The sequence below is a fragment of the Lagopus muta genome, chromosome 24 (genome assembly GCF_023343835.1).
Source record: "Lagopus muta isolate bLagMut1 chromosome 24, bLagMut1 primary, whole genome shotgun sequence".
NCBI classification, from domain to species: domain Eukaryota; kingdom Metazoa; phylum Chordata; class Aves; order Galliformes; family Phasianidae; genus Lagopus; species Lagopus muta.
In genome coordinates, this window is record NC_064456.1 from 785,480 (window position 1) to 812,798 (window position 27,319).

General features: G+C 59.2%; 4 protein-coding genes across 9 annotated transcripts in view; 3 read left to right on the forward strand and 1 right to left on the reverse strand.

The window, feature by feature from the left end:
• PPP1R12B (protein phosphatase 1 regulatory subunit 12B) overlaps positions 1-2,505 on the reverse strand; it is an 84,391-nt gene extending 81,886 nt beyond the window's left edge. For 3 of the 6 annotated variants that reach the window (XM_048926308.1, XM_048926304.1, XM_048926302.1), the window contains exon 1: positions 2,117-2,504. In XM_048926308.1, the coding sequence (XP_048782265.1) occupies positions 2,117-2,404 (288 nt within the window). In that variant the 5' untranslated portion in view covers positions 2,405-2,504. Of the gene's footprint in view, positions 1-2,116 lie in introns of all 6 variants that reach the window. The other 3 variants (XM_048926301.1, XM_048926303.1, XM_048926305.1) reach the window with 2 other exon arrangements.
• Positions 2,506-5,908: 3,403 nt separating this feature from the next.
• CSRP1 (cysteine and glycine rich protein 1) lies at positions 5,909-13,970 on the forward strand. The gene is made up of 6 exons (XM_048926314.1): positions 5,909-6,042; positions 8,925-9,037; positions 11,405-11,573; positions 12,000-12,126; positions 13,245-13,338; positions 13,583-13,970. The coding sequence occupies exons 2-6, from the start codon at positions 8,926-8,928 to the stop codon at positions 13,657-13,659; spliced, it is 579 nt and encodes a 192-aa protein (XP_048782271.1). The 5' UTR covers positions 5,909-6,042; position 8,925; the 3' UTR covers positions 13,660-13,970.
• A 2,670-nt stretch (positions 13,971-16,640) lies between these two features.
• PHLDA3 (pleckstrin homology like domain family A member 3) lies at positions 16,641-17,845 on the forward strand. Its single transcript, XM_048926315.1, has 2 exons — positions 16,641-16,992; positions 17,338-17,845. Exons 1-2 carry the CDS (start codon positions 16,641-16,643, stop codon positions 17,457-17,459), a joined length of 474 nt encoding a protein of 157 aa, XP_048782272.1. The 3' UTR covers positions 17,460-17,845.
• Positions 17,802-26,897, forward strand: TNNI1 (troponin I1, slow skeletal type). Its single transcript, XM_048926279.1, has 9 exons — positions 17,802-17,812; positions 21,337-21,372; positions 22,954-22,981; positions 23,533-23,574; positions 23,960-24,091; positions 24,174-24,263; positions 24,534-24,710; positions 26,316-26,426; positions 26,524-26,897. The coding sequence occupies exons 1-8, from the start codon at positions 17,802-17,804 to the stop codon at positions 26,421-26,423; spliced, it is 624 nt and encodes a 207-aa protein (XP_048782236.1). The 3' UTR covers positions 26,424-26,426; positions 26,524-26,897.
• The last annotated feature ends 422 nt before the right edge of the window (positions 26,898-27,319 follow it).

The window sequence follows — 27,319 nt, forward strand, 5'->3', positions numbered from 1 at the left end:
ACACAAGAGGAAAACAACCGGTACATCATCAAAGGGCAGACAAAGGATAAACAATCTTTTATGTTGTCATCCTCCCTGAAAGAGCCCTTAAAGACAGAACAGCACTGCCTACAATGTTGGGAGATGACTTCCCATCCGTAAGATCAGCCTCCTGTTTAACAGAAGCAGATGCTGAGTCTGACAAATTAAGACAATTGACTTCATTAAGCCTTCCATTACCTACACAGACATGCACTGGTACAGAGCAAGCCTCACTAAGTTCTTTAAACAAAGGAAAAAAAAAAAAAAGATTACCCACCCTTTTTGCAAAGCAAACTCTTTCTGGTAGCTGCACCTCTCTGCTCCCTGCGTGGCTGCTTGGTTTTACCAATATTAAACCCAAGTCAATGCTCACCATCATCTGCTCCACTCTACATAATGCTCAGAGGAGGTATTAAGAAAATCCTCCCATGCAGTCCGCTAGTCAAATCACCTCAGCTAACGCTTTCCCATAATAGCAGAATTCCCCATAACATGGGACCAAAGGTATTTCAGACCTGATCGGAGATAACAAAGTGACAGCAAACAGTTTCATCCAACACAAGCTTACAGCATGAAGATACATGCAGAACCTGTCACCAAACACATCCCGTCCCTTTTGGGTGCACAAAACCTCTCTTCAGCCACACATTGCTTCAGTACTGCTACAACACACACGAGAAAACTTCAGTGAGACAAGGGAACAAAGTTGATATGAGACAGAGAAAACCAACTTCCTTCCTGAGAGGTTTCAGAGGTAAGAGCCCATCTCTGGGGGTGAGCATCTGCTCAACATCTCATTCACCTGAAGGCTCTGCAGAGCACCAGGGCCCAGGTGCTGCCATCACCTGATGGCTGCTAAGACACAAATTCTTCCCATGTACAGAGCTGTATTTGTGGTCTGCCTGGTGATGACTGCTTGCCACACACTCAAGAAACGTGACCTTGCAGCAATAATTGCCCATTGATCAATGTCTGACGGATCCAACGCACCCCATGATGCACTCCTGGCTGGGCTGCACAGCAGGGATGTGCTGACATTTCTGGGCAGATCCACCACAGCTCCGGCAGCAAAACCCCCCCAGGGGCTCCCAGGTCCACCGCACGACCCCACCTTAGCTTCAGTCTTCTCCCTGTTCCAATCACCTCCCATTACTGACTCTGACATCTGTAGTTTGCTTAATTACATGACAACAAACTACTGAAGAGCAGACTGTGAGCTCCGTGCCATTTGCCTATTTTTGGAGCTCAAGAAGAGTATGAAGACCTCTGCCCAGCACAGTGACAGCCACAAGCAGGTGAGCTTGTGAATGGAGCTTTTTGACGTCCCAGTGCTTCAGTTTGATGCCAAACAAGCAAAAAAGAGAGCAGTAACCGGGTTGGGTGGTTATTTGTGCTATTAAAGCACCGGTGCCTACAACGATGTTATTACAGGTGTTATTCCCAGGCTGTGCTCTCCCCATCCCATGGCTACACTCAGCCCACGACACCCCCAGCTCACCAAGCCCTCCTCCTGCCCGGCGTGCCGGCAGGTCGATCCCGCTGTCAGACGCAGTGCTGTGGGATGGGATTCCAACGGGCTGCCCCCATTTGTGGAGGCGTTCGAGGCCGGGTGGGCGCAGCGCAGCCACAGCAGGGTTGGAAACGAACAGCAAAGCCGTTCTACAGCCACAATTTCACCAACCCTGCTATTGGTTCCGAACCGGCCGCGGTTTCCCGGCACCGAGGGGCAGCCCTCAGTACCGCGCAGCGCCGTGCGAGCAAAACCCAGCGCAGGTTTCCCTGCAGGCTTCGCCGTTCTGCAGCCGCGGGGTCCCGAGCAAAATCCGCGCGTCCCAACGGGAGCCCGGCGGCTCGGTGCGGCACCGCCTGCCCTCAGCACAGCCCTGCACGGGGCCGTTCGCGGCTCGCAGGGCAGCGCTGTGATACCGCCGCGGCTCCCGCACATCCCGGCTCCGCTCTCATCACGGCGCTCCGTCCCGCCCCGCACCGCCGCTCCGCGCGGTTCCGACACCGCTCTGTTTACAAACAGCCCGCGGCGCCGCGCGTCCCGTCCGACCCGACCCGATCCCACCGACCCGTCCGGTCCCGCCCGCACCTGGTGCAGCGCCGTCAGCCCATCCACGTTGGTGGTGTCGACGCGGGCGCCGCGGCCCAGCAGCCGCTTCACCTCCTCGGTGTCCCCGCTGGAGCAGGCGGCCAGGAACACGGCGCCCTCCTCGAACCGGACGCGGGATCCCCCGGCCCCTCGGTGCCGCCCTCGGCCGCCCCCCGCCGCCACCGGCTCCTGCTCGGTCAGGGAGCCCTTCCAGCGCCGCAGCTGCTCGGCCCGCCGCAGCCGCGCCGACTCGGCCCGCTTCCCGCCCAGGTGCTCCGGCTCCGACATCGCCGCCGCCGCACTGAGGCGCAGGGAGCGGCGCGGAGCCTCAGCCCGGAGCGGGGCGCGGCGCCCCCGCCGCCATCTTCGCCGCTACGCCGCCGCCGCCGCCGCCGCGCCCCGAGCGCCCGCGCCCCGCGGCATCCCGGGACTTGTAGTTCCCGCGGGGGGCGCCGCACCTGCCCCGCGCCACCGCGCGGCTCCCGGCAGCCCCCGCGCGCGGCCGCACCTGGGCGCGCGCCGGACTACGACTCCCGGCATCCCCCGCGCGCCGCACCCGTCCCCGCCCCCCGCCCGCCTTCCCGCCCGGCGGGGCCGGCCGCCATCGCCGCGCCCCGCCGGCAGCGCCGCCCGCGGGGGCCGCGGCTCAGAAGGCCGAGGGGAAGGCGGGGATGAGGAGGAGCGGCGGCTCCGCGCCTTCCCCATCTCCGCGCTGAGCGAGCGGCACCTGCCAGGCCCCGCCCGTGCCAGGCGGTGCGGTGTGCCCGGAGATGCAGTGCCCGGTTTTCCCCATCGTTAAACGCACGGACCGCTCCGAGGGGACAGCGAGGCTCTGCCCGCCCCGTGCAGCACCGTGCCGTGCAGCGCAAAGCAATGCAACTCAAAGCAATGTAATGCGGCGCAAAGCAATGCAATGCAATGCAGCGCGGCGCGTCGAGCCCCAGCCGCGGTTCGGCTTTGGCGGCGCTGTGCCGTCCTCGGGCGCCCCCTGGTGGCGCAGCGCTGCACGGCGCTTTCCCGGTGCCGTTCCGTCGCGTCTTGAAGGCGGATCCCAGCGGATCTTTCAGGCTGGGAAGGGACGCTGAGATCCGCAGTCGCGGTGATGAGCTGAAGCCACGCTGGACCAGGCCTGGAGCTGCACTGCTGTGCACCGATGGTGCAGCTCATGGACTTAATGCCCCCGTGAGCTGTGCAGTGCAGCCATGGAGCTGCGGGCTGCCCTGCACTCCTGGGAGCAGCACACAGTGCTCCTATGGAAACCGCCTGCAAAAAGCCATTGGATGTCGATGTGTTCAAGACTTTGGTTTTCCTCTCAGGAATTTTGGCCAAGTATCTTTGCAGAGATTTCTACATCCAGGATTCCTGGCTGTCTGAACGAGCTTCAGAGTGCTAACAAGACCGAGAGGCACCGCTCATGAGAACTGGCAGTAATCCATGCAAACAGTGCTCCCCAAACTTCTGGCATGTGTGCCGTTAATTCTGGGATGCCGCTTTGCTCATGCACAGATTCTCACATCTCCCCAAGCTGTGGGATCTGCTCCGGCTGCCTCTAAATCAGCACAGCGCCTTCCTGGCAACGTCCACTATGATGGGCACTGTGTGCAAACCCTGCAGCAACCACAGCTGGGTGTGCAGGTTGGACTCCGTAGTGGAATTTATCCTCAGCAGAATGAACTCCTCTGCAAGAAGGGGCTGCTGTCTGTGCTTGTGACACTGCTGCCATCTTCCCATCTTTCTGACACCCCGGGGTCCCTCACACTGCTGACCACATCCCTGTCTGTTTTCCTATGATGCTCTTTCGAATTTAGCCCAGCTCTGGTCCTTGAGCACGAAGCTTTTGAACAAAAAGTTCTTATTGCAGGTCTGCTCCCAAGATGATCAGTTTGAGCACACACCATTCATTCATCTCCCACATCCAGAACAAAATCCGCATCGTGTGCCTCCAGCTGCCGCTATCTTTAAGTACTGTTTTCGTTCCTTTCAGTTTCTCCTGAACTTTGACTGCTCCACGATAAATAAGTGCTTTATTTATGAAACAAACAAAGCTTTCTGGCACAGCCCGGATTTGTGCCTCTCGCCTTTCACCGCAGCCTTCCCCACCCCGTGGTGCGAAGCATCGCAGCGCCGACCCGACAGCAGATGGCGCGGGGACCCACGGCACCTCCCGAGCTGCGGGACGGCTTCGCCTCCATCCTCGGCCGCTAAAGGGCTCCCTCAATGGAAGGGACCGGCCGGCCAAAGCCCTTCCCCTCGAGGACAGCAAGGCAGAGAACCTTAGGATCGTTAAGGTTGGGAAAGACCTTCGAGTTCCCCAAGCCCAACCCCAGCCCGTCCTCCCGCACCGCCCACATCCCTCAGCGCCACTTCCGCGGCTCCGAACGCCCCCAGGGATGCTGACCCCTGCGCACTCCTCCAGCCCTGCAGCGAACAGCCCTGGAGCAAAGAGCAGAGCCGAGATTTGCAGCAGCGGAGCCCAAATTTCACGATGCTGGGCCCTTTTCTGAAGATGTCACTCAGCTTTTCATTCATCCGTTCCATCTTTGGAGGAAGGAAGCGGGGAGATGTGAGCCTCCAGAACCCGACAGCCCTGCTGCACATCTCTGGGAACTCAGCAGGAGGGGGTGGCTCTGTCCAGGTCTGCAGCCATCTGCAGCACCAGAGTGCTGAGCATTGCACACTTCCTATGAGTCATCTCATTTCCCTGCCCCACGGGGCAGGACGCACGTCCCTATGGCTGCATCAGAGCTGGGGTAAAGCTTCAGCCCTCAGCAGGAACTCAGAGAGCCTGGAGGGAGATCCGTGGCCATCAGGACCACCTGGTGCTCGGGTCAACCTGCGTGGTGGCAGCTGGGGATGCTCTGCTCAGTGACGTGGCTCCCTGTGTGAGGCAGGGAGAACCCATCGCTCTGCAACCACCGCAGGGAGCTGCAGTGAGAAGGGATCAGCCTTTTTTCTCAAGGGACAGGTGACGTGTGGGTTGCTCTATAAGTAATGCCTCCTATTTGTTTCCAGGGAAACCACAATAGATACAAAGAACACAATAACACGATTTGATAGAGCGAATTCCCAGCTCCTCAAATTCAAAGCTCCACAATCTTTCCTGAGCTGAGGGCCTCAGATCTGGACTTGGCTCTGCAGATGGGGCCTCACAAGGGCAGAGCAGAGGGGGGCAATCTGCTCCTGCTCACTACCACCCCTCTTTTGATGCAGCCCAGGCTGCAGTTGGCTGCAAGATCGCAGTGCTGGCTCACCTGCAGCCTTCTGTCCCTCAGGACCCCCGGTCCTTCTGTGCAGGGCTGCTCTCAAGGAGTTCTCCCGGTCTGTACACATATCTGGGATTGCCCTGGCTCAGCTGTAACACTCTGCACTTGGTCCTGCTGAACCCCATAAGGTTCACGGACCCCCATTTTGAGTGCATTCTGGTCCCTTTGGATGGGAAGTTGAGATTGAATGTTAGGGAGCATTTATTCGCAGAGAGGATGGCCGAGCGTCGGCACGGGCTGAGGGAGGAGGAGGAGCTCCCCGCGTCGGAGCTGTGCGGATGTGGCACCGAGGGATGCGGTGCAGCGCTGGGACGCGGTAGTGCTGGGTGATGGTTGGGCAGCGCGGGGTGCAGAGGGGACAGCGGGTGGCAGCGAGGTGGCAGAGGGCGCTGGGGGTGACGCTGGGAGCGCTGGGGTGGCATCGTGCCGTGATGGGCGCCGCGAGGCTGACGGCCTCCGTGCCTTCCTCCTCCTCCTCCTCCTCCTCCTCCTCCTCCTTCTCCTCCTCCTCCGCCCGGGGCAGTGACATCAGGCCGTGCTGGCGCTGAGCGCGAAGCGCCGCCTCCCCCCGCCGCCAACAAAAGTCCCCGAGCGCCCTGCGGGCCCCAACGCCGCACCCGCCGCCTCCCGACCCGCCCGGCCCGGCCCGGCCCACAGCCGCAGGTACGAACCGGGGCCGCCGGACCCCAACATCCCACCCCGCCCGCGGATGGGGAGCTCCGCTCACGGCGCGCCCGGAGGGCTGCGGCCCCGCGGGTGGGCGAGGGTCGATGCTGCTCGGTGGGCGGAGGGGCACGGGGAGCACCGGGGGACTTGGGGGGGTAAGCAGAGGAGGAGGGCGAAGTTTGGCCCCGGGGACAGAATCGCAGAACTTCCCCATCCGGGCCGGGTGCTGGCGGTGATGCTCATCGGGAAGTCCCAACGGCCGCGCCGCGCTCCTTCTCCCCGTGCCCTGCGTCGCTTTGCCTTTCAGAGCGGATAACTTTTGGGAGCCGGGGGGACCGGGAGAGCGGCCCCCATCACTGCGCAGCGGGCGCGGCTCCGAGTTCCCCAAACCCCGCAGGTGGCAGCGGGGCCGCGCGTGGCAGCGGGCATTGGTCAGCGCTGAGCACCACGCGCGGATGCTGCGAGGAGGTAGCGATCGCTGGGGAAGCTCCGGAGCAGCCGCTTGAATTCCTCTCGAGGACGCAGCGCTGTGCTGGGATGCAGGGAGGGCTGTGCCGGGCCGGGAGGTGCAGCAGCTGCCAGCTGTGGGGTTGGATCCTGGGGTTGTTGCTGCTCCTCGTTGCTGTGGTTGCGGCTTAGCACTTGCTTGCCATCCACAGAGCGCATCGCCAAAGCAGGGGCAGCTTGGTCCCCTCCCCGCCGTGATTCCATCCCTCTTCCCCCACCTGCATCTCCACCTCCATCAGGCAGAAAGCCTTGCAAAGCTGCAGGGAGCTGTGTCGGGCAGGAGGTTTGATCCCCACGGAAGCCAGGAGCTTTTCTTAGCGTCTATGAAAGTGCTTTGCAGAGTTCTGCGTAAAATCGGGCTTTTCTTTGAGAAATGAGCTGAATGCCCAGCTGTGATAGGGAGCTTTCCAGTTTGTAAGCTCAGCCTGGGAGCCATGTGGCCGTCAGGCAGCAGCAGGCAGCTCTGTGCTCTTGATACCCGTGCGTGGCAGCAGGGTGGCACAGCACTGCTCCTCCCTGCCACAGACCTCAGATGGGCAGCAGTGGTACCCCAACGTCCCACTGCAGGACCTGGGGGCACAGTGTGTGTGTGAGGGTCGCTCCTGACTTCGGATCCCCCCCTGATTCCCTCCTCTTCAGACAAAGGAGCCCCCGGAGCTCTCAGCTCCAGCACAGCTGCTGCTCTGTTCCTTGGTGTCTGCGCTGATGCTCAGTGTTTTGTTGCATCCCAGCACTCACTGCTCTCAGGACTCCATTCTCCCACCAGATCAGCATCACTGTATCATCCTTTATCCCCAGTTACACCACTGGCATCCCAGAGTCTCCTTATGTCACTGCTGTGACACGGGGGTACAGGAGCACAGTGCCAGCCCCCCTCTTGGAGGTTCCCATGCATGGTGCTGTGGCAGCTGCTCCATACACGATGCCATTTGTTTGGGGCTGAATCCCCATGGCCTGAATGCAGTTCCCAGTGCTCCATCCTGCCCATTTCCCACCCATCTCCATGAGCTGATTCCTTCTGCTCTCTTCAGGCGTCTCCTTCTCTCCCTGCTCACATCATGGCTGTGCCAGCTGCTCTCTGAAGTGGAAGGCAGCTATCTCACCCCAGGAACTGTGATTCCCACCTATTGCTTGTCCTTCTGCCAGACCATGTAATGATCCTGCATCAAGAGTGAATATCATGCAGCGCCAGTGCTTTCCTGCCTTTCCTTGTATTCATACTTTCACTGCAAAAAATCTCCCAGCTTTTTACACAGCCTGAATCTCCTGTTCCCTACCAATCTTCTCCGAGCACAAAATGAGACCTGAAACCAGGGCTGTGGGACCCCAAATCCAGGGCTATGGGACCCTGAAATCGGGCCTGTGGGATGCAGCAGTGGGGCCTGACAGCTGTCCTGCTTCAGGTGGAATGGGGCACTTTGAGAGGCAGTGTCAGAGGCAGCCCTGTGTTATCCCTGGTGAGGGGCTGATGGGGGTGCAGTGGTTCCTCTGTCTGCCCCCTAAGGAAGCTCCTGAACCCTGCTGAGCTCTGCCAGGAGGAAATAACAAAACAACACACTCTCCAGAGAAACACTTTGTGTCCTTTTAAGGCAATGCAAGGGCTGGGACTGGAGTGAGCTGGCTGGAAGGGAGGGATTTGGCACCGCTGTGCCCTGGGTAGGAAGCCCAGCCTGCAGGGAGTTGAGGAAAGGCTTCCTGGCTGCTGTGATCACACCCAAACAGCTCCGACACCCCTGGGGCTGCACTGCCTCCTCCTCCAGCCCCACACCTGCACTGTCTGTGTGTCTGTCCTGCACACAGCTGGCTGTGGGGCTGAGCCTGCAGCACCCGCAGACCCTCGTATCACCCAGCACCTCCAGCAAGCGTTTGCTTCTGATGTCTTTGTGACCACCTGAGGTTGCCTATGGTCCTTCTACTGGCCTCCTTACCCTCAGCTTCTCCCCTTTGTTGGCTTTGAGTTTCTTGAGGCTTCCGTTGCCCCAGCCTTCAAAATACCAAGGCTGGGTTGGAGCTCAGCCATGTGTGTTCGCCGTTTGTCTTACTGTGGGATTATCTGCACATTTGAAGATCAGGCGGCCTCTCTTCACTCACCAGAGGCATTTCAGGAAAGAGGAGAGCAAAGGAGAAGCATTAACATGCTGCCAGGGAGCTGCATGGTCGGTTAGGTCCAGTGCTCAGGTGTTGGCCCTGTGTCCCAGCCTTCGTACTCATCTTCCTCCCTTCCCTTGCTCAGAACAGAGCCGTGAGCTCCCAGGACCTGGGATCCTGATCCTGCTGGATGCTCTAAGTGGGCACTCTGAGTTCTGCTGATTCTGCTTCTCAGCAGCATTACGAATCAGTGCAAACATTTTCTGCCCCTTCTCTCCCCACAGGATGCCAAACTGGGGTGGAGGGAAGAAATGTGGCGTGTGCCAGAAGGCGGTGTACTTCGCTGAGGAGGTGCAGTGTGAAGGCAGCAGCTTCCACAAGTCCTGCTTCTTGTGCAGTAAGTACTGCCCTCCCCTCGCCCCACTCCCTGACAGCAGTTTGTGTCTTGTTTGTATATATAAACGTTTATAAGGCATGTCAATGCTCAGTGGGTTTCCCCTACAAGCAGCCAGGGTGCAGGAGCTGTGTGGAGGTGTTCTGCTGTCCTCCAGGCTGAAGAAGCACGGATCAGCCCAGAGCACCACGGGATGTCAGGGCTGAGCTTAGCCAGCATCCATACTGCATCCCTGCACCAGGGAATATTGAGGTCCTGTCCCTGGAGGTGCCTCAGATGCTGAAGGCTGGAGCATGAGCTGGGCGCTCCCACCAGGCAGGAGGTGGCACGTTGCACAGTGCTGACCCTGGTCCTCTGCACTGCTTTGCTGGGAGCTGGGATATGATCTGCTCTGTGTCTGGTGCAAGATGGCCTCCAGGAGCCAAAACATCAGGCAGGAGACATTGCTTGGGGAAGGGAAGGAGCTCAGCGCCGTGGGGAAGGGAGAAGGTTGTCCCACATCTGCTCGTGGAAGCACATCACCAGGCAGAGCACCACGACATGGGCTGCCATCCTCACGCTTTGCAGAGGGACCTCATCCTGCTCCTCGTGTGCCTGGCAGCTCTGCCTGTCCCAGTGGGCTCCTCCCCAGCCCTGCTTCCCAGCCCCGTGCTGCTGAGCTGCTCTGAGCTCCTCCAGCTTCCCCAGCGCTGCTCTTGGGCCCCTTCGGGAATGTGAAGCCACTATCTTTAGGAGAGAAAAACAAACACTGGGAGCTGATTTGCCAAGGAAATAATCAGAAAGGAGCCAAACCTACCACAGTGCATTAAACTGGAGATCAGCTCCGGGAGTGAGTGCTGATTGACTGCGTGGCGTTGGTCCAGCTAAGGCAATAGCACAAGCAGAAGTGTGATGCAAGGAGGCTGCCTGGCCTCAGAGCAGCAGCAGCTCTTGTCTGGCTGTTCTGTGGGGCAGCTCAGCTGTTCTTAGAAAAACAAAGGGTTCTTCATGCGATGAGTGCGGTGTGCTGGAATTTCTGCGATGCAGAAACCGGGGGCTGATTTCTAGGAAGCAGATTGGGAAGGAATTTTTTTGTTGCATGACAGTGGTTGGGGCAGACGAGGAGCAGTGGATGCGGGGACTGAAGGCTGCAGCCACCCAGCGTGGGGGGAGAGGAAAGCAGATGCCATCGGCGTCACCACCGTTAGGACAAAGCCCTTTGAACCTGCTGGTGTCGGCCCCCACATCCATCCCTGTGGGTTCTGAATGCAGAACTGTCCCTACTCAGCTCTGGGCTGCTGTGTCCCACCGCCAGCCCATCCGTCGGACACCCACTCTGAGCCATGGGATGCACAGTTCCACGTCAGCCTGGATCCCAACCCCTATCCAGGGGATGGGGAGCACACAGTGAGCACAGGACCCTGCCAGCCCTCCTTAGATGGCCACAGGCTTCCTTCCCACCTCCTCCCTCCAGCAGTGCGTGGGGTTGCCTGCGGCCACGCGGGAGGAGCACCATATTTAGTAATAGGGCCGAGGAACGCTGCCTCCCCCCTGGATTGAGTGCACTGAGGGAGCTGTGTTTGCATTCCTGTGATATTGGTAAAGGGCAAGGAACTTTCCTGCTGGCAAGGAGCGAAACGGGCTGCTGGGAGCGTCGACATTTAAGGCGTGTGAGCAGGATGGGGATGGCTGGGGTGCAGCTGTAACAGGACCTGTTTTGGCGCTGGCTGCCAGCGCTGTGGACTCTGCCTTGGGCGTCATGCTCTGAACGGGGCAGGTAAACACTGGAGATTGCTGTGAGCCTCGTTTGTTTGCTGCTTCCCTCCCATCACGGTGTGCCAGGAAGGGCTAGGAGCTGACGTGGAGGATGAGATCAGAATGGGACATGAGCACAGCGCCGGGGTCCCCAGGCCGTGCTGCTGTCCCCTTGTGTCCCATCTTATGTCCCACACTGACCCCATGGCCGGGAAACCCACCCGGCTGGCAGTGCTGAGTGTGCCCTGCACAACCCCTCTCCTGGCACAGACCTGGGATGGCACATTGACATGAGTATCTGTGTGATTTGTGGGGAAATTTAGGATTTGTGCCCCATCCTGGCTCCAAACCTGCCCCCACCCAGGGTTCCGGCAGCAGTGAGGTTAACAGAGCTGCTGCCTTATTTATTATCAGCCTTGTAGCCTTGGTGGTTGCTTCCTTTTAAAGCCAGACAATGTTCTTGTTGTGATCCTTATCTGCAGCCGTTTTGCATGCACTCCCTTTGAACATTGATCTTGTCTGGGGTTTCCTCGCTCCTTGAAAGCCGAGCTGTGCTGTCCCGTGTGAGGACTTGTTCTCTGCTGCTAACAAGCAGATCTGGATGCACGGGCTGACAGGGCCCTCCCTCTCTTCCAGTGGTCTGTAAGAAGAACTTGGACAGCACCACTGTTGCTGTGCATGGAGATGAGATCTACTGCAAGTCCTGCTATGGCAAGAAGTACGGCCCCAAGGGCTATGGGTACGGGATGGGCGCCGGGACCCTGAGCACCGACAAGGGCGAGTCTCTGGGAATCAAATATGAAGAGTGAGTTGAAGTCTTGTTTTGAAATCGGGGATGTTGTGTCCACCTTCTCCCTCACATCTGTCCAGATGTGCTCGGCTGTACCGCCCTGCAAAGCCCACTGAGTGTCCAGCAGTCCCCAAGCTGCAGAGTGTCATGGATTCCCTGCTTCAGGGGGGACTTCCCATGTGCTGGGCATGCCACGTGGCTGGCAATAGGCCCACATCTGCTCTGATGTTCTCAGTGACATGAGGGCTCCACAGGCACGTCCCCATCGCCCAGCCCTGCTGCCCATCCCATCCCAGCACACAGCTGTGGGGCTGCAGTTTCCACGGGGGTCAACGCCATCCTGACAGCCCCTCCGAAACCGGGCTGGGATTTGCATTCCCACAGCTCTGCCCTCCTCTTCCTGTTCCTGCACCCCGTTAATGCGCTCCCTCCCATCCACAGGGGCCAATCCCACCGACCCACCAACCCGAACGCATCCAGAATGGCCCAGAAGGTCGGCGGCTCCGATGGCTGCCCGCGCTGCGGCCAAGCGGTGTACGCAGCTGAGAAGGTGATTGGAGCTGGAAAGGTACGGATGGAGCACACACACACACACACACACACACACACACCCTGCAACCCTGGCACCTAAAGGGGAGCATTACCAGGACCCTCCGCATCCCCTCCTGTGGCCCCATCCCTGCCCAGCTCTGAACCCAAGAGTGCTCCAGGCTCACCTCTGTGCTGTGGGGTCAGGACGGTGGAAGGCCTCAGCTATGGGGCTGTGCTGGTGGCACTGGTGCTGCCCCACACATCGACCCTTGCACTTCATCCTCCCCGCAGTCGGTGCTCGTCCCCAGAGCACAGAAGCATGGAGTCACAGGAGCCTCCAGCACCGTACTGAGGCTCCAGCAGGGTCTGTGAGGGATGTGCCATGTTTTGGTTATCCTCAAAATCCCAGCGCTGGCTCTTGGCCTCCCGGTGTTGTTGATGTTTACAGGGACCCAAATCTGGCAAAGCAATTGTGCTCGAGAAAACCAGAGAGGATTCCAGAGCATGTATTCAATGTACTAATGTTCGCTGGATGACTCTCAGCTACCTCCTCCCCCAGCCCTAATTTCACATTTTCTTCCAAAAAAGGTTTGATGTTTTCCAAAGCGTTTATTTAAATTCCTCTGTGAGGGCTCTGGCTGCTCTGTGTGCTGCTCAGGGCCCGTGAGCTCATCTGTCCCCGGAGGGACTGGCAGGGCTGGGGGAGCTTTATTTTTGAACGCTGGCTGATTCCTGCATTCTTAGTGTCTATTTGCTGCCCTAGAGCTGGAGTTGTCTCCCCCCAGTGCCACCCCTGGGCTCAGGTGCAGCAGATCCTGGTGAATAACTCAGAGGATTTATTGTTGTGTTTTAAGAGAAGGACGATTGCTTTTCACCCACTGCATTGTGAAGTGACTGTTGAGGGATGGGGGTGGTGAAGGCTCAATTTAGGAGCCAATGTTTCCCCTCTGTGTCTTCACCACGGGGCAGGAGGGCTTTGCTGTGCTGAGGGTGGGGAGGAGGGCTCTTGCCAGACTTTCCATCAGCAAACCCCTCTGCTGATGGCTTTGGGTCAGAACCAGGGTCAGAATCCCTCCAAAGGGATCCCACCTGGTACCAAAGCTTTGCTGCCTCATCTCCATTACCATCTGACTGGGTTCCTCTCCTGTCTCACAGTCCTGGCACAAGTCCTGCTTCCGCTGCGCCAAGTGTGGCAAAAGCCTGGAGTCCACCACCCTGGCAGACAAAGACGGGGAGATCTACTGCAAAGGTCTGTGCCACGTCCCCTGCCCTGTGGGGGCTGTTGCAGGGGGGTCCCTGGGCTCAGGTCCCCTCCAGTTGTCCTGGCTGCTGGGCCTGGAGGTGTGAGAATGGGGATGGGGCAGGGATCTGGGAGATGGTGACCCTGCAACTCTGGGGAGCATTGCAGACACGGCAAACCCTGCTCTGCTTTAAGAGAACTGCTACGGTGCCCTCGTGCCACTGTCCTAATGTTACTCCTCCTCTCTCTGCAGGTTGCTACGCCAAGAACTTCGGGCCCAAAGGCTTTGGCTTCGGGCAGGGGGCCGGGGCGCTCATCCACTCGCAGTGAGGCACCAGGAGCCGCGCTCTGCTCCTCCTGGGCTCCTGCAGCCCAGCCCTGGGTTTCCGCACACCGCAGCGAGCTCCCTCACCTCCTCCATCCCCGCCTGCTGCTTTGCGGCACCAGCGCCTTCCCCTGCCCCGACCCTGCGCTCCCCGAAGCTGCGGGAGCCCCATTGCCACCACGGGTCCCTCGGCACGGGCACACAGCTCGCTCCCACCCGCAGTGAGGCTCCCAGCGTTCCGCTCCGCGTCGCCCGTCCCGCCGGGATGAGCCGCGCTGCGCCGTGTCACCGAGCAAGGAATAAACATCAAAGCTGACCCAAGGCGTTGCCCGAGGGGTTGCGGGGTTGTTCCCCAGGAGCTCAGGATGGAGCGGGAGGACGGGAAGCGGTGCTGTTGCAGCTTGCAATGAAAGCGGAGGGGCTCACCCTGCAGCTCCGCCGCCCCTCCTGCCCTCCCCTCGTGTGCCCATTTCCTAGGCGGTGTTTCCTTCCTGCGCTCCGCGCGGGCGCTGCCATGCGCACACCGCGTCCAAACCCATCAGCGCTGCTCCGTGGCGCTGCTCCAGGCAGCCGTGCCCAGTAGTGCTAACAGCTCTGAGCTTTTCACCTACTCCCGGGTTGGGTGTTGGTTTTTTTTTTTTTGCTGGATTCTGATCCTCCAGCTTGGCAGCTCTCCAGGTTTAATTTGTTTTCACTGAAACACTTTGCTTTCGCTGTGTGCTTCTCTCCTTTGACCGGCGTGAGATACTCACGGATCAGCCTCGCCGTCTGTCCTTTCCAATCCGCAGTGGGACGGCTGCAACTGCTTCCCTCTGCTGGCTGCTGCTCCCCAGGCACGGCTCCGGACAGACGGACGGTTGTGTCTGCACGTCTGTACCCATGCACTGCCCAACGCGCTGCATCCGCAGCACCCAGCCCTGATGGCAGCCTGGGGGCTGCAGCGCTGGGGATTGGGGATGGGGATGGGGTACCCAACACCGTCCAGAGAGATACCCTGGGACGGTGGTGACAGAGCTGCAGCATCGAGCTCTGCTGGCTCAGCAGAATGAGACCCTTCTCTGGGTCTGGGACCGTCACCAGAGGACAGAGGGGAGGTGACAGGCTCTGTGACCTCATGGCTGTGGGAAACTGATCTTCCCATGGTGGCTGGAGGTGGCGATGCAGTGAGCAGCCCCAGCTGGCGAGAGAAGAGACCGTGGGGTTGGTGGCCAGCAGCATCACTGACATCCCCACCTGCTGGAGCAGAGCTGGGAGGGACAGCCCAGACTGCTGGCTTCCAAATTCCTGGGGTACACCAACCCTGAGCGTGTGCTCCTTGCAGGGACCCACCTGCTCCACTCTCCCCAGAGCCCCGCGGGGCCGGAGCTGACCCCCCTCCGTGCCCAACATCCCAAACTGGGGCTGCTGGGACAGCGGGGAACAGTGCCAGCATGGTGATGTTGGCCTCGGGGAGCACGAACCAGTTCCTGACTGCACAGCTGGCCCTGCCCTGTTAATGAGGGATAATGAGGTGCCTCTCCTGGCGCTGCAGACTTGCCCCCTGGCCATGCTGGCTGCCAGCGCTGCCCCCGGCAGGCATCAGCCCCAGACGGTGACCCCGGTGCAGCTCCATGGGGATTTTTTGTCCCCTTTTTTCGACTTTTTCATTTTATTTTGCTGAGGGCTCTGCACACTCAGCACCTCCAGGTTCATCCATCCGCCCGGGGTGCTGCAACAATCGCTCTGTTCAGCAGCTCATGGCCAGTGCCATGCACCCAGATGTCCCCACAGGCACAGCACAGCAGGGCCAGCTTCTGCCAGGGGCTGGCATGGGAACAGACGGAGCTGTCGTGGTCGGGAACAAGACAGGCTGGAAAGGCGCCGGTGTTTTGCTGCTGGGGAGGGAGGACTCCGGCAGGACCAGGCTGTGCCACACAGCCTCATCCCTGCTCAGCGCAGTCACACGAAGCTGGAGATGCTGTCTTCACTGTGGGACAGACTGGGGACACCAAATTGTTCTCCTTGAGGGGGGGCACAGGGGGACAGGAGCTCTGTGCTGAGGGATTGGAGCAGCTCCTTTGGGTGCAGGGCTGATGGGTGCACAGCCACCTTGGGATGGTGGCATGGATGTTTCCATCTGCAGATGTTCCCCTCCCAGCTCCCTCCTCACAATCCCTTCATGGTTGGTGCTGCACCCACAGCATTGTGCCCAGGCAGCACTGCACCCTGTAGCCCCATGTTTAAGACCCACAGACCTCTTCTACAGCTTCTACTGCACCCCACAGCCCTCTGTCCTGGCTGCTTCTGAACCCCATAGCCCCCTGCCCCAGATAGCCCCGCACGCACAGCCCTCTGTTCTTGTTGGTGCTGCTCCCCAGAATCCCACTGCACCCCCCAGCCCCTTCCTGACTTAGAAGTGCCCCCAAACCCCCCCCCCCCCCGCCCCAGCTGGCACTGCACCCCATAACTCCACATGCAGGTGCTGTTGCCCTCCATAGCCTTACAACCATCCGGTGCTGCACCCGCAGCCCCCTGCAACCCCCAGCCCCATAGGACTACAGCTCCACATCTTGTCCTCTCCCTGCTGTGCCTTTGCCCACGCCGTGCCCTGGGCTGTTTGCACGGGGCCCCAGCACAGCACCCGCCTGCAGGCACCCCAAAAGCACCGTGCAGGTGGGTGCAGCGGGGCAGCATCGGGCCTGGCTGGGCTTCGCCTGGGCGTGAAGGGTGCACAGCAGGAGGGGCCAGGCAAGGCGGGGATGGAATGCAAGTGGGAGAGCGGCCGGGCGTGTAGCAACAGATCCTGGGGAGCGCGGAGCCGGGGATCCCACACGCTGCATGGGGCAGGACGCCGAGCTCAGCCGCAGGGACGGCGGAATGGGGCGTCCTGTCGCTGCTGCCCCACTGTGAGAGCCGGGGGGGGGTCGATCGGGGGACACTGAGCTGCGGGGGGAGGGGTGGAAATCCCCAGCGGGGGATGCGCGGCTGCGGGAGCTGAGGAGCCGCCATGACCCCCGAGAAGGTGCTGCGGGAAGGGGTGCTGGAGAAGCGCAGCGGGGGGCTGCTGCAGCTCTGGAAGAAGAAGCGGTGCCTGCTGACCGAGAAGGGGCTGCAGCTCTTTGAGCCCAAGGGCTCGCGTCGAAAGGAGCTGAGCTTCGCCCGCATGAAGGCGGTGGAGTGCGTGGAGTGGAAGGAGAGGCACATCTACTTCACGGTGGTGATGGACGACAGCCACGAGATCGACTTCCGCTGCGCCCAGGAGGACCCGGGCTGGAACGCTGCCATCACCATGGGCCTCGTCCGCTTCAAGAACCAGCAGGCCATCCAGGTGGTGCGGGCACGGCACAGCTGCAGAGCAGGTAATGGCCCTGCTGTGCTCGGGGCGTGGGGAACCGGTGGTGGGATCCTGCCCCGAGGTGCTCCGGTGGCTCCAGGATGGGGGATGTCCTTTCCTGGGTCTGCGTTGCGCGCCCCCCTGCCCTGGCTGGGCTCTGCTGACACCCAGTGCAGCTCCCCTGCCACTCAGGTTTCAACCCATTGCACCCCAAGAGAGGGACGCACTGACGTCGTCCCTCTCATAGAAAGACATGGGGTGGGCTCTGCCTTCTGGCACGTGGGGTGGGGGTGACACACCACACTCCCCAGGGCAGCCTCTGCTCCTGCCCAGCACGGGCCGGGTGGGTGAGCAGTGCTTCTCTCCGCAGTGGTGCAGTACGACGCAGCTGCAGTGGGACAGCGCGTGGCTGTGCAGCATCCCCGGAGCAGGATGGAGACGGCGCTCAGCTCAGTGGGAGGAGGAGAGAATAGGATCCCAGCCAGCAACTGAGCCCTTGGGGCTCCCCAGGAAGGCCAGTGCAGGCACCGGCCCCAGTGCCATGGGGTGGGACAGTGAGGCACCAGGGCATGGCTGCGCCCACTTGGACCGATGGGGCAAAGGGCACAGCCAGGGCCACCACCAGGGGCTCCTGAAGGTGATGGATGTGGCCAGGCCCATGGCGGACTGGCGGAGACCCCCAGCCTCTCCTGCAGGACAGGGGATGGGATGGGTGAGGCCGACCTGAAGGAAGCAGCGCGGTGTTGAGCCATGGGACATCGGATGTGGATGGGGACACAAAGCCCCCGAGATCCCACATGGTGCAAGGACTGCAGAGGGGACCCGTCGGTCACCATGCCGGGATGGTGCGGTGACACGGCTGCGCCGCTGGATGCTGCCCTGGGGATGGCAATGTGACACTGTGGCCCCCAACTCCTTGTACTGACTGTACCCCCAACATGTCCTTCTGCTGCTTTGTTCTTTTTGCTTTGTTTTGCGGGACCACACAGTATATGGGAGAACACCAATCCTGCACAGAGCTTCACAGATTGTTCATAGGCACCCCCTTAAATCTGCCAGCATCCCACAGCCAGGCTCCTGTGCCCCCCACCCTGCCGTCCCCTGCTGCTCCCGTGGTGGCTGGGGTTGGGTTGGGGTCAGGGTTAGGGTCAGGTCTCGCTGCCAGGCGGTGCAGGCAGGACAGCAGCAGGGGAAGGGATCCCTCACCATGGGCTGTGCCCAGACAGGCTGTGCTGATGTGAGTGCCCGGAGCTGCCGAGCTCCACAAGCTGCAGCCTGAGCCCCACAGCCCGGGGCTGTGCAGATCTGCTGGGAGCACACCCGGCTGCGTGGGAACAGCGCAGCACAGTGGCCCTCTGGCCCGGCCCTGTGCCAAACCAGCTCTGGGTGTTTCTGGGGAGGGACGGTGGCACGGTCAGTGCCTGCTTGTCATGTTGCACCATGCCCCTTCCAAGCAGATCTTGGATGGATTTCCACCCATCCACCTCCCTCTGGTATTGAGAATTGGGTTTTTTTAATAGGGTGTGCAGGGTTGAGCTGGGGGCACGCTGTGTGCAAGCAGACCCACACGCATGGAGCACAGGGCAGCAGCAGCAGCACCTGTGTGATTCCTGCAGGAAGGTTCTCAGTGGGGGCTGGATTTGCAGGGGAAAACTCCTTGTAAGGAGCCCCATGAGCTCTGCAGCAGTCTAAATGCTGCCCACATGTGTTAGCTGGCTGTTAGGGATGCAAGGAGTTCAAGGGGTGCTTCCAGCCCTCGCTTCCAAAAGCAGAGCAAGGACACACAGGAAGCTTCTTTAATGCTGTAGGAGGTGGGGAAACTGAGGCACAGCAGAGGGTTGGAAACCACGCAGCCCCTGCAGCACTGGGACCCCGGGGGCACTGAGCACAGCTGCAGGTGGGCGCTGAGCCCTGGGATGGAGCAGGGTGCCTGGGGCTGCCTGAGTTCAAAGCCTGAAAATCCAGCTGTGCAGCTCTGTCCTGGGTTGGCACCCATGGTGCTGCGCTCAGCCCCTCGTTCGTCCTGCCCTCAGACCCTTCACAGCCCTCCTTTGGATGCTCTCTGATAGCTTTATGTACCCTGTGTCCCTTCCATCCCCAGTGCCAAGCTCCAATTCCACGCCTGGAGGTGATGTCCCCAGGTCTCTGAGCTGTCCCACCCCCTCCCACTCAGCCCACAGGGTCTCCCCCACCCCCAGCCCTGCGGTGCCCTCAATGTTTGGGGTTGGCTCTGAGTGTTGGGATGGGGATGGCTGTGTTTGGGGTGTGAGGTCCCAGGGGACAGCAGAGGCTCAGCTGTTGTTTCTAACTCTGTCCTGGCTGCCCTGGGAAGCCCGCTGGCTCTGTAATCACCTCTGGGGTCAATGGAAAGGGAGACAACTCCTGGTAGAAGAATGGATGAGTGGGATGGCCCCAGGGCCAAGAGTTGGGGATGGGACCCACCAGCACTGCTGCAAAGCCACATGAGGGGCAGCAGCTTTGTGTGGGGTGTCCAGCCACTTGTGGGGGTCGGTTGTCTTGAATTTGGGGCTCTGACACCTTCAGGATGTGGCACACAGGAATATGGTCAGTGGGCATGGTGGGGATGGGTTGGGTTGGATTGGGCATCTCAGAGGTCTTCTCCAGCATTAATGATTCCCAGGGTCCAACCTCCCCATACAGCTCTGGGAATTCAGTGTTGGCATCCATCTCCTCAGCCCTGCTTTGAATCAATTTGTCCCAAGCACTGGGGGATATTCTTTTGCAAAGAATTTGACCTCAAACTGATCTCCCCCATAGATTTCCAGATTGTCCCCATCCTACATATGAAGAGCTCAGAAAGCATCTCATAAAACTACAGGCGACATCTCATAAAGCAACCCCAGTGTCTCCAGGCAGCTCCTCACTGGGTATTAGACATTGGTGGGGACCCAAAATGTCCCCATGACATCAGGGGGATGGGGACACCCATACCTCCTGCTGGTCCTACAGCTCAAAGCCTAGGGCTGAGAGGAGCCCCTCTCCCTCCCCTCCTCCTCCACCCAGGTCCCTACAGAGGACGAAACCTGAGCCTGGAGCCAATGGCATCCCAAAATTGCCTGCGCTGCACCCTGAGCCCCGGTCCCCAGGCAGGGCTGCGGGGAATGCAGGGCCTTTTGTCACCAGCTAAATTTGGTTCCTCTGTGTGCACAGAACAATCCCAAGGAGAGATGCTGGAGGCACAGCCCCGCGGGCATCTTGCCTTATAAAGGACTGCCGTAACACCTCCTCCTGCAGCCTGGGATCCACCACGCTGATCCTGTGTCTGCTGGGAGCAGAGCAGGTGAAGCCAGGATGGGACTGCCACTGCCACTGCCACTGCCACTGCCACGCTCATGGCCACCACTACCGAGCCCACAGCAGCAGGGGGGCTGCTGCATCGTCCCCCCATGGCACAGGTCCTGCAGGTGTCCTGGCAGTGGGAGGAGATGGGAACTGCACATTTTCAGTGGGACATAGGGCTGCTGTAGCCCCCATCACTGGAGCTGCCCCACGCACGCAACTGCGTGTCCCTCTGTGACCATAATAGATGTAGGATTAAAATACCAGGCATTGTCCTGCTGGGCTGCACGCTGGGGATTGTTTGCTCCTAAATTTGCCCCTAAAAATATCCTGGGAACAGGTGCTGCTGCCCTATGGGCTGCACGGAGCCTCCTTCTGTGGGGACACCCGGCTGGGGGGCAGGGAGCAGCTTAGGGGATGGAAACTGCTTGAGCATCCCAACCAGGACCTGGCTGTTCCTGACCCACAAACCTGCTCTCAGCTCTAACCAAGCACCTGGTGTTGTTGGCGGAACCCCCTCCCCATCACCCCCACCAGTGGCGATGTGCACTCCTGCCCTGGCAGCCCCGTGAGCAGCACTGCTGTGGGTACATCACTGCAGCTCATGGGCTGTGCATACATCAGCTCTTCACTCCATCTCCTTTTCTGCCAAAAAAATAAATAAAACTGAGAGATTTTCTGCAGAGAGAAAAGCCATGCAGAGACACGGCCTCGTGAGTTTTGCCTCCTTGCAGGGCTTGCCCAGCACTGCGTGGGAGAGGAGCGGAGTGGGAAGCGCATGGGCGCTGCTGCTGCACCCTGGATGCATCCATCTGTGCACACTGGGCAGCGAGCAGCAGCAGAACTGACCTCATGCAAACAGCAGGCGTTGCTGTGAGCGCGTTGGGGTCAGGGTGCAACAAACCCTGCTGCAATGCACGCGTGTGCCCGAGGCAGCACCCCAGGTGTGCGCTGCACGTCATGGGGCATTGGGGCTCGCAGTGCACCAGAGGGGATTTGTGCTATTTTTACTGACCACTTGGAAGCCAGCTGAGGGTTAACACTCCCCCTCCGCCGCCGGGCCCCGCAGTGCTCAGCTCTGCAGACACCAGGCACCAGCTCGCAGGTAAGAGGGTCCCCCTGTGGGATTGCTGGGGATGTGGGGCTGTCGGCCCCCAGCTGTGGCAGTCAGTTCCATCTGAGTCGGCCACCAGCGCCGTTCTGGGGTGGATTGAGTCCTTCTGTGGCTGCTTGGGGTCGCTGGTGGGAGCGGGGAGGTGGGCTTGGAGTGCACCCAGGGTGGCTGCAGGGGGATGGCAGAGCTGGCTGCGTTTGATTTTACAGGGTTATTTCTTTTAATGTTTTCTCTGCTTTTGTGTTTTATGAAACTTGTTATGGCTGGAGACGTGTGATCAGAGCAAAATGAGCTCGTCCCGATCATGTCTCCATCAGAGAGCAAAGTCTTTTACGGATGCTCTGGGTCTGGAGCCCCCAGGTCCCTGACACGAGCTCACCAGGCGCGTCCTGCTGCTCCTCTAACCCTCTGGGAAGCCAAATTAGAACTATTTTGCCCTAAAACTTGGTTGTCCTTGGTAGAGGTCGCTGGGATGGGGTCTGGCGTGGGTCCCACCTCCTGGAACGTGGCTTTGTTCCGAGGGGAAGGAGAGGAACGCCACGAGGCTCCTCCAGCTGCTGCTGCGCTGCTGGGGCACAAAGGGTTTTCCGTCCCCCCTGGGGAATTCAGGAAGGTTGGGGTCTGCCCTCAGCCTTCCCTGTGTGTCCTCTGGGGTGTTTGCTGTGTCACCAAAAACCTCCAAAAAAAAGCATGAAATGGGCAGCTGATGTCTGACTTTTGCTAAAAAAATACATATATCCTATTTTTGGGGTTATTCTCTGTAAACCCTGGGGCCCAGCAGGCTCTGTGGGATGGGGCTTCTGTGGGGATCTGTGGCTTTTCTCCCCCAGCTGCAATGCTTCAGGTGAGAGTTTTGAGGCAGTGGGGACACAGGGAGGGATGGGGACAAAGTGAGGGACCTCTGCCCATATACTGTGCAATGCTCAGCCTGGGGGCACCTCTCCAGGACCAGAGCAACTCTTCTTAATTGTCCCCTTTGCTGTTTAAAATGGTTCCCAAATTCACTGGGGGGTGCAAAGAGGTCGGTGGAGGTGGAACGGCTGAGCATGGAGGAACACCAGCAGCTCCAGCAGCACCAGCGAGAGCCGTTTGCTACTGAGATGCGCCTTCAGTTTGGATGCAAAGAGGGAAGGAAGATTTGACGGGCATTTTCCCAGTGCTTTTCCCACCCCTGGGCTCACGCTGTGAGCAGCCAGCAGGGGCTCAGCACACAGCAGCTGCCGGGGCATAGGGTTACTGAGAGCATTCCAAGTATGAAATGGCGAGCGTTCCACGGTTGAGCAGCACTGGATGCTGGGTCTGAGCAGAGGGGGTGGGTGACCCCTGATTCCACCCATCCTGTGCACACCCAGACCCACAGGTCCCCACCCAGTGAGGAGTGGGGCAGGCACTGAGAAGCTCCATGGGGCACCAGGGCTGCTCCCCTCCATTGGCAGCAGTGGACCAACACCGTTCTGTGGCTTGTTTCATCCTCCTCTCTCCTGTTTGTTGATTTATTTACCAACCCACCTCTATATTTGCTTGATTATTTCTGCACGTTATTTATTTATTTGTGCCTCTGTGTGTTTTCAGATCAGCCCAGTGCCACGATGCCGGAGCCGTAAGTAGTGCTGCTTCACCTCCCCCCAGGGCTCTCCCACTCCTACCCACTGAGATGCTGTTTTCTTAATGGGGTTCAGACTGGAGAACGCATTGCTTGGGACCTCTGTGCTGTTCCCTTTGTAAAAAAAATCACCTCTCTTCAACTAAAAATGCATAGCAACCTCTGTGCCCTCATTGGAAGCTTGGAGCTTTCTGAGGTCAGAGGACCTGGAAGCACGGAATCACAGAATTCTGGCTTTTTGAGAGGGGACTTTCAGCTCCCAGAGAGCCCCATCTGCTCAGCCTGGCTGCAGGCAGGGCTCTCTGTGGGTGCGAGTCCTTGCACACAGAGACACTGAAACCAATGGCAATCCCAAGGGAAACTTGTGACTGCCCCCTCCTTCTGATTCCCACTCATTGATGCTCTGTTCTCTCCTCTCCTTCACTGCTCCTGCCCAAATGCGCCTGCCAGCAGGGAGGTGAGTGCTGCTCCTTTTGAGAGGGATCATGATGCTCCCTGCCTTTTCTCCGAGTTGGTTTTCAAAGCTTTTTCCTTCCCCTTTCCCCTAGAGAAAATCCAAGATCACAGCCTCGCGCAAGCTCCTGTTGAAGGTGAGTCCCGAGGGCTGGAAACTCCCTGGGTTTGGTGGAACAGGAGCTGTGTGGCTGGTGGGATGGTGGTGGGGAACGGCAGCTCCCACTCCCACCTCTCTTCTGACAAAGCTCACTGATGTGGGCTGTGGCTGATAGAGCAAATCTCCCCTCCCTTCCCCCTGTGTGAAGCTCTGAGCCCTCCTGCTCTGCAGCCCCCGTGTGTTGGTGCCCCTGGGCTGTGCAGCACCACCCTGGGCGCTCCCCTTGCTGTGGCTTGGGGAAGTCTCTGCCACAGCAGAGCAAAGGCACACAGGTGCTGAGGTCAGCATCCCACCGGCACCTTTAGAGACCTCAGCAGTGGGATCTGCCCATCCACACCTCCACCGTCTGCTTGTGCCCGCAGAGCTTGATGTTGGCAAAGGCCAAGGAGGAGTGGGATCAGGAGATCGTGGACAAACAGTCAGAGAAGGAGAGATACCTGTCCGAGCGCATCTCCCCGCTGCACACCAGCGGTCTCTCCTTGAGCCAGCTTCAGGTACATCCCTGCCCCAAGCATGGAGTGGTGGCTGTGCAGCACTGAGGCCATTGCTCACCTCTCGTGCTGTGCTTGGCCGTAGGATCTGTGCCGGGAGCTGCACGAGAAGGTGGAGATTGTGGATGAAGAGAGATATGACATCGAAGCAAAGTGCAACCATAACACTAGGGAGGTAGGAAGGGGAAGGCAACTTCCACACTCTCCTGATCACCCCTCGTGGGTCTGAGCACTCCTTCTCATGGTCCAGCTGCCATCCAGGTGGGCTGGGACAAGGCAGTGACAGCTCTGGGTGCAGGGAGAGGTGGCCCTAAGGGCAGAGGCTTGGATCCTGCTGGGACTTGGGGGTCAGCACTGACTGCTGTTCCACCAAGGCCTCCTTCCCTTGCCCCTATGCAAGGCTTCCATTCAGTGACCTCCACATCCTGCCTTCCCCATGCTGCAGATTAAAGACCTGAAGCTCAAAGTGCTCGACTTGAGAGGGAAGTTCAAGCGGCCCCCGCTGCGGAGGGTCCGCGTCTCTGCCGACGCCATGCTGAGAGCTCTGCTGGGCTCCAAGCACAAGGTGTCCATGGACCTGAGAGCCAACCTGAAGTCTGTCAAGAAGGAGGACACAGAGAAGGTGGGTGGATGGAGGGATGTGCAGTCAACAGGTATGCAGAGGTCAGGCTTAGTAAGACTACCAAAACAAATGGAAATGCTCACCAGGGCCATAGGCTTGCAGCAAACTCCCCAAGGATCAACCTCCAGAAAGAGACCCTTCCTCAGTGGTGGTCAGCACTTAAATGGGATCTAGGAGAGGTTCAGCCAGGCTCCAACCCTTCCAGCAGCACAGGTGAATTGGGTGAATTGCCTTCACCTGTGCTCCCACATCTGACTCAGTGCCTGCCTTAGGTGGACAATCAGACGTTCAGGCTGTGATCAACATTTCCTGTATGAGGGACCTCCCAGGGCTGCCCTTGTCCTTCAGCCTCTGAGGACTGTCCTCATGCCTCGTAAGCCTCAGAAATAGCAGGTTGTGCTCATTGTGTGGATCATAGGAGGAGCTGTTGGGCTGCACCAGGTAATGGCAGATGATGGCAATGGAGGATGGTGTCTGTTGAGCTGTAAATGCAGAGTTTGGTCTTTGGTCTTCTTGGGTGCAAGGAGAGCTCTGATTTGGTGCAATCCCAGTTACAAACACCCAGGAGACTCCCAAGCACAGATTAGATAAGAGAGAGCCAGCACAGCAAGCACACTTGGCAGCAGAGAGGCAGCCCTGCTCACAGCAGCTCTGCAGAGATAAGAGAAGGGAGTGAGTCCCAGCATTGCACTGGGACTTTCTTGCCTTGGCTCCTTGCTTTGGTCCGCCTTGTGCTTCGTAGCCACAAGGAGATGACTTTCAGGTCAGACCATCCTGGCAGTTCCACACAGAGTGCTTTGACAGCCCCAGAGAGTCTGGAGGACTTTTTTTTCAGTGCCTTGTTCAGGAATTGCAACTTTTTGGTCCTTCCTGGAGCAGCAGCAAAGTTGGGATGTCCAGATTCCTCCTAGAAGAGCTGTGCTGCTATCCCAGTGCCTCTCCTCAAAGATCACTGTTTTACCTCCTGGGCCCAGCTCAGCAGTTTGCACAAAAGCTTCAATTTTCTGCTCATTTTTCCTGTTTATTTTTTTTCCCCCGTTGTTGCTTGTAGGATGTATTTTTCAGCCCTTCGGACAGAAAATTGCACTTACAGGTCTCAACGCCAGGTGGTGATCAGATCTGAGTTTATTTTAGATGCCGTGAGACGATTTGGGAGCGCGGCTTGTAATCTATGAATGCCTGTGGGCCGGCAGAGCCGGTGCCTGGGCACGCACCCAGGGCTGCCTCCTCCCCATTCTGTCCTATTGGGTTCTCCCTGCACCTCCAGCACTCCCAGCCCCATCCAAGCTGAGCTCTCCTTGCAGTGAAAGTGCTTCTGCTTGCACTCGGTGCGCTGGTGTAGAACTGGAATAAGTCCCACATCAGCTTCATCCTCCTATGGAGAATTTCAGATTTTCATGCAGCTTTGGGTTGGTAGCCTCGTGCATCCAGAGCTCCCTGCTGCATCTCCCCTTGGCGCTCAGGGCAGAGCTCTGATGGAGGGGGCATTTGCAGGAGGGCAGCGGCTGGCTGTGTGCAGGGCTCTGTGCAATGGGGAGGGGAGTCGTGGGGCTGCCAGTGCTCTGTTCCCACCCCCTGTCCCCGTTGTCCCCATCCCCCTGGCAGGAGCGCCCCGTGGAGGTGGGTGATTGGCGCAAGAACGTGGAGGCCATGTCGGGGATGGAGGGGCGGAAGAAGATGTTCGATGCTGCCAAATCCCCCACGGGACAGTGAGAGGTAATCGCAGTGAGCGTTATCCCGGCTGGGATCCTTGGGCCGCTTTTTGGGAAGCTCCTCTTCTGCCCCATTGCTCTGCTCTGTTTCTCTCCCACAGGAGCACCAGGACAGAAGAACATCCCCAACCCTTCTGGCTGCCCCCTGGTCCCCCGCCTTGCTGCCCCTCTGTTCTCTTTGCACCCTGAACTCCCCACTGAGATGAATCATGTGGACAACCACCTAGGAAGGAGATCTGAGCTTCTTCCTTTCAGCTCTGCCTTTCTCCCCACTCTCAGTCTCACCCACACAAAATGTGCTCTTGGAGGGGCCCCCACCCCCTCCCAACTCTGCAGAGAGGGGACAGCCCCGCTCCCCCTATTCCCAAACCTCCAGCACAGCCTGAGATGTGCCCATGTGGCTGCATGTGTATTAAAGGATGGTCTCTGGGGCCGAACACTGCATGAGCTCATCTCTGCATTGGCCAAGAGTAGGTGCGGGTACATAGCAAGACAGCCTGGTCCTTTCCTGTGCCCCGGGCTCAGCCTTGCACGGAGATCATCTCTTTCAGCCCCCATCACACTGGTATCCCCAGCTCTGCTGAGCCCCCACCCCAGCCTCCCCATCCCCCTGTCACTTCCTACATCACTGCAGAAATGGGGTGGGTGCACCCCATAATCGTGTCTCCCACTTGGACGTGGTGCCTTTGGGATTGGAGATCCCAGTTTGGCCACGGTGCCACTGGGTGGGAGATCCACCATCACAACCCCAACAGCAAACATGAAGGGTTTGAGCTCTGACTGTGCTGCCCTTGTGGGCACTGTGCCGAGGCTGCGTCCTGGGATCCCCAGAGGGAACTCACACACATGGCTGTGATTCTGGCAGGGGAAGAAAGGTGTGGAGGGAGAGGCAATAAC

Excerpts from the sequence above, each read along its gene's own strand:
- CSRP1 (XM_048926314.1), top strand. The coding sequence starts at position 8,926 with ATGCCAAACTGGGGTGGAGGGAAGAAATGTGGCGTGTGCCAGAAGGCG. Across the intron at positions 11,574-11,999 it reads CTGGGAATCAAATATGAAGA|GGGCCAATCCCACCGACCCA; the intron begins GTGAGTTGAAGT and ends TCCCATCCACAG. Across the intron at positions 12,127-13,244 it reads AGGTGATTGGAGCTGGAAAG|TCCTGGCACAAGTCCTGCTT; the intron begins GTACGGATGGAG and ends CCTGTCTCACAG.
- PHLDA3 (XM_048926315.1), top strand. The coding sequence starts at position 16,641 with ATGACCCCCGAGAAGGTGCTGCGGGAAGGGGTGCTGGAGAAGCGCAGC. Across the intron at positions 16,993-17,337 it reads ACGGCACAGCTGCAGAGCAG|TGGTGCAGTACGACGCAGCT; the intron begins GTAATGGCCCTG and ends TTCTCTCCGCAG.
- TNNI1 (XM_048926279.1), top strand. Across the intron at positions 23,575-23,959 it reads CGCGCAAGCTCCTGTTGAAG|AGCTTGATGTTGGCAAAGGC; the intron begins GTGAGTCCCGAG and ends TTGTGCCCGCAG. Across the intron at positions 24,711-26,315 it reads AGAAGGAGGACACAGAGAAG|GAGCGCCCCGTGGAGGTGGG; the intron begins GTGGGTGGATGG and ends TCCCCCTGGCAG.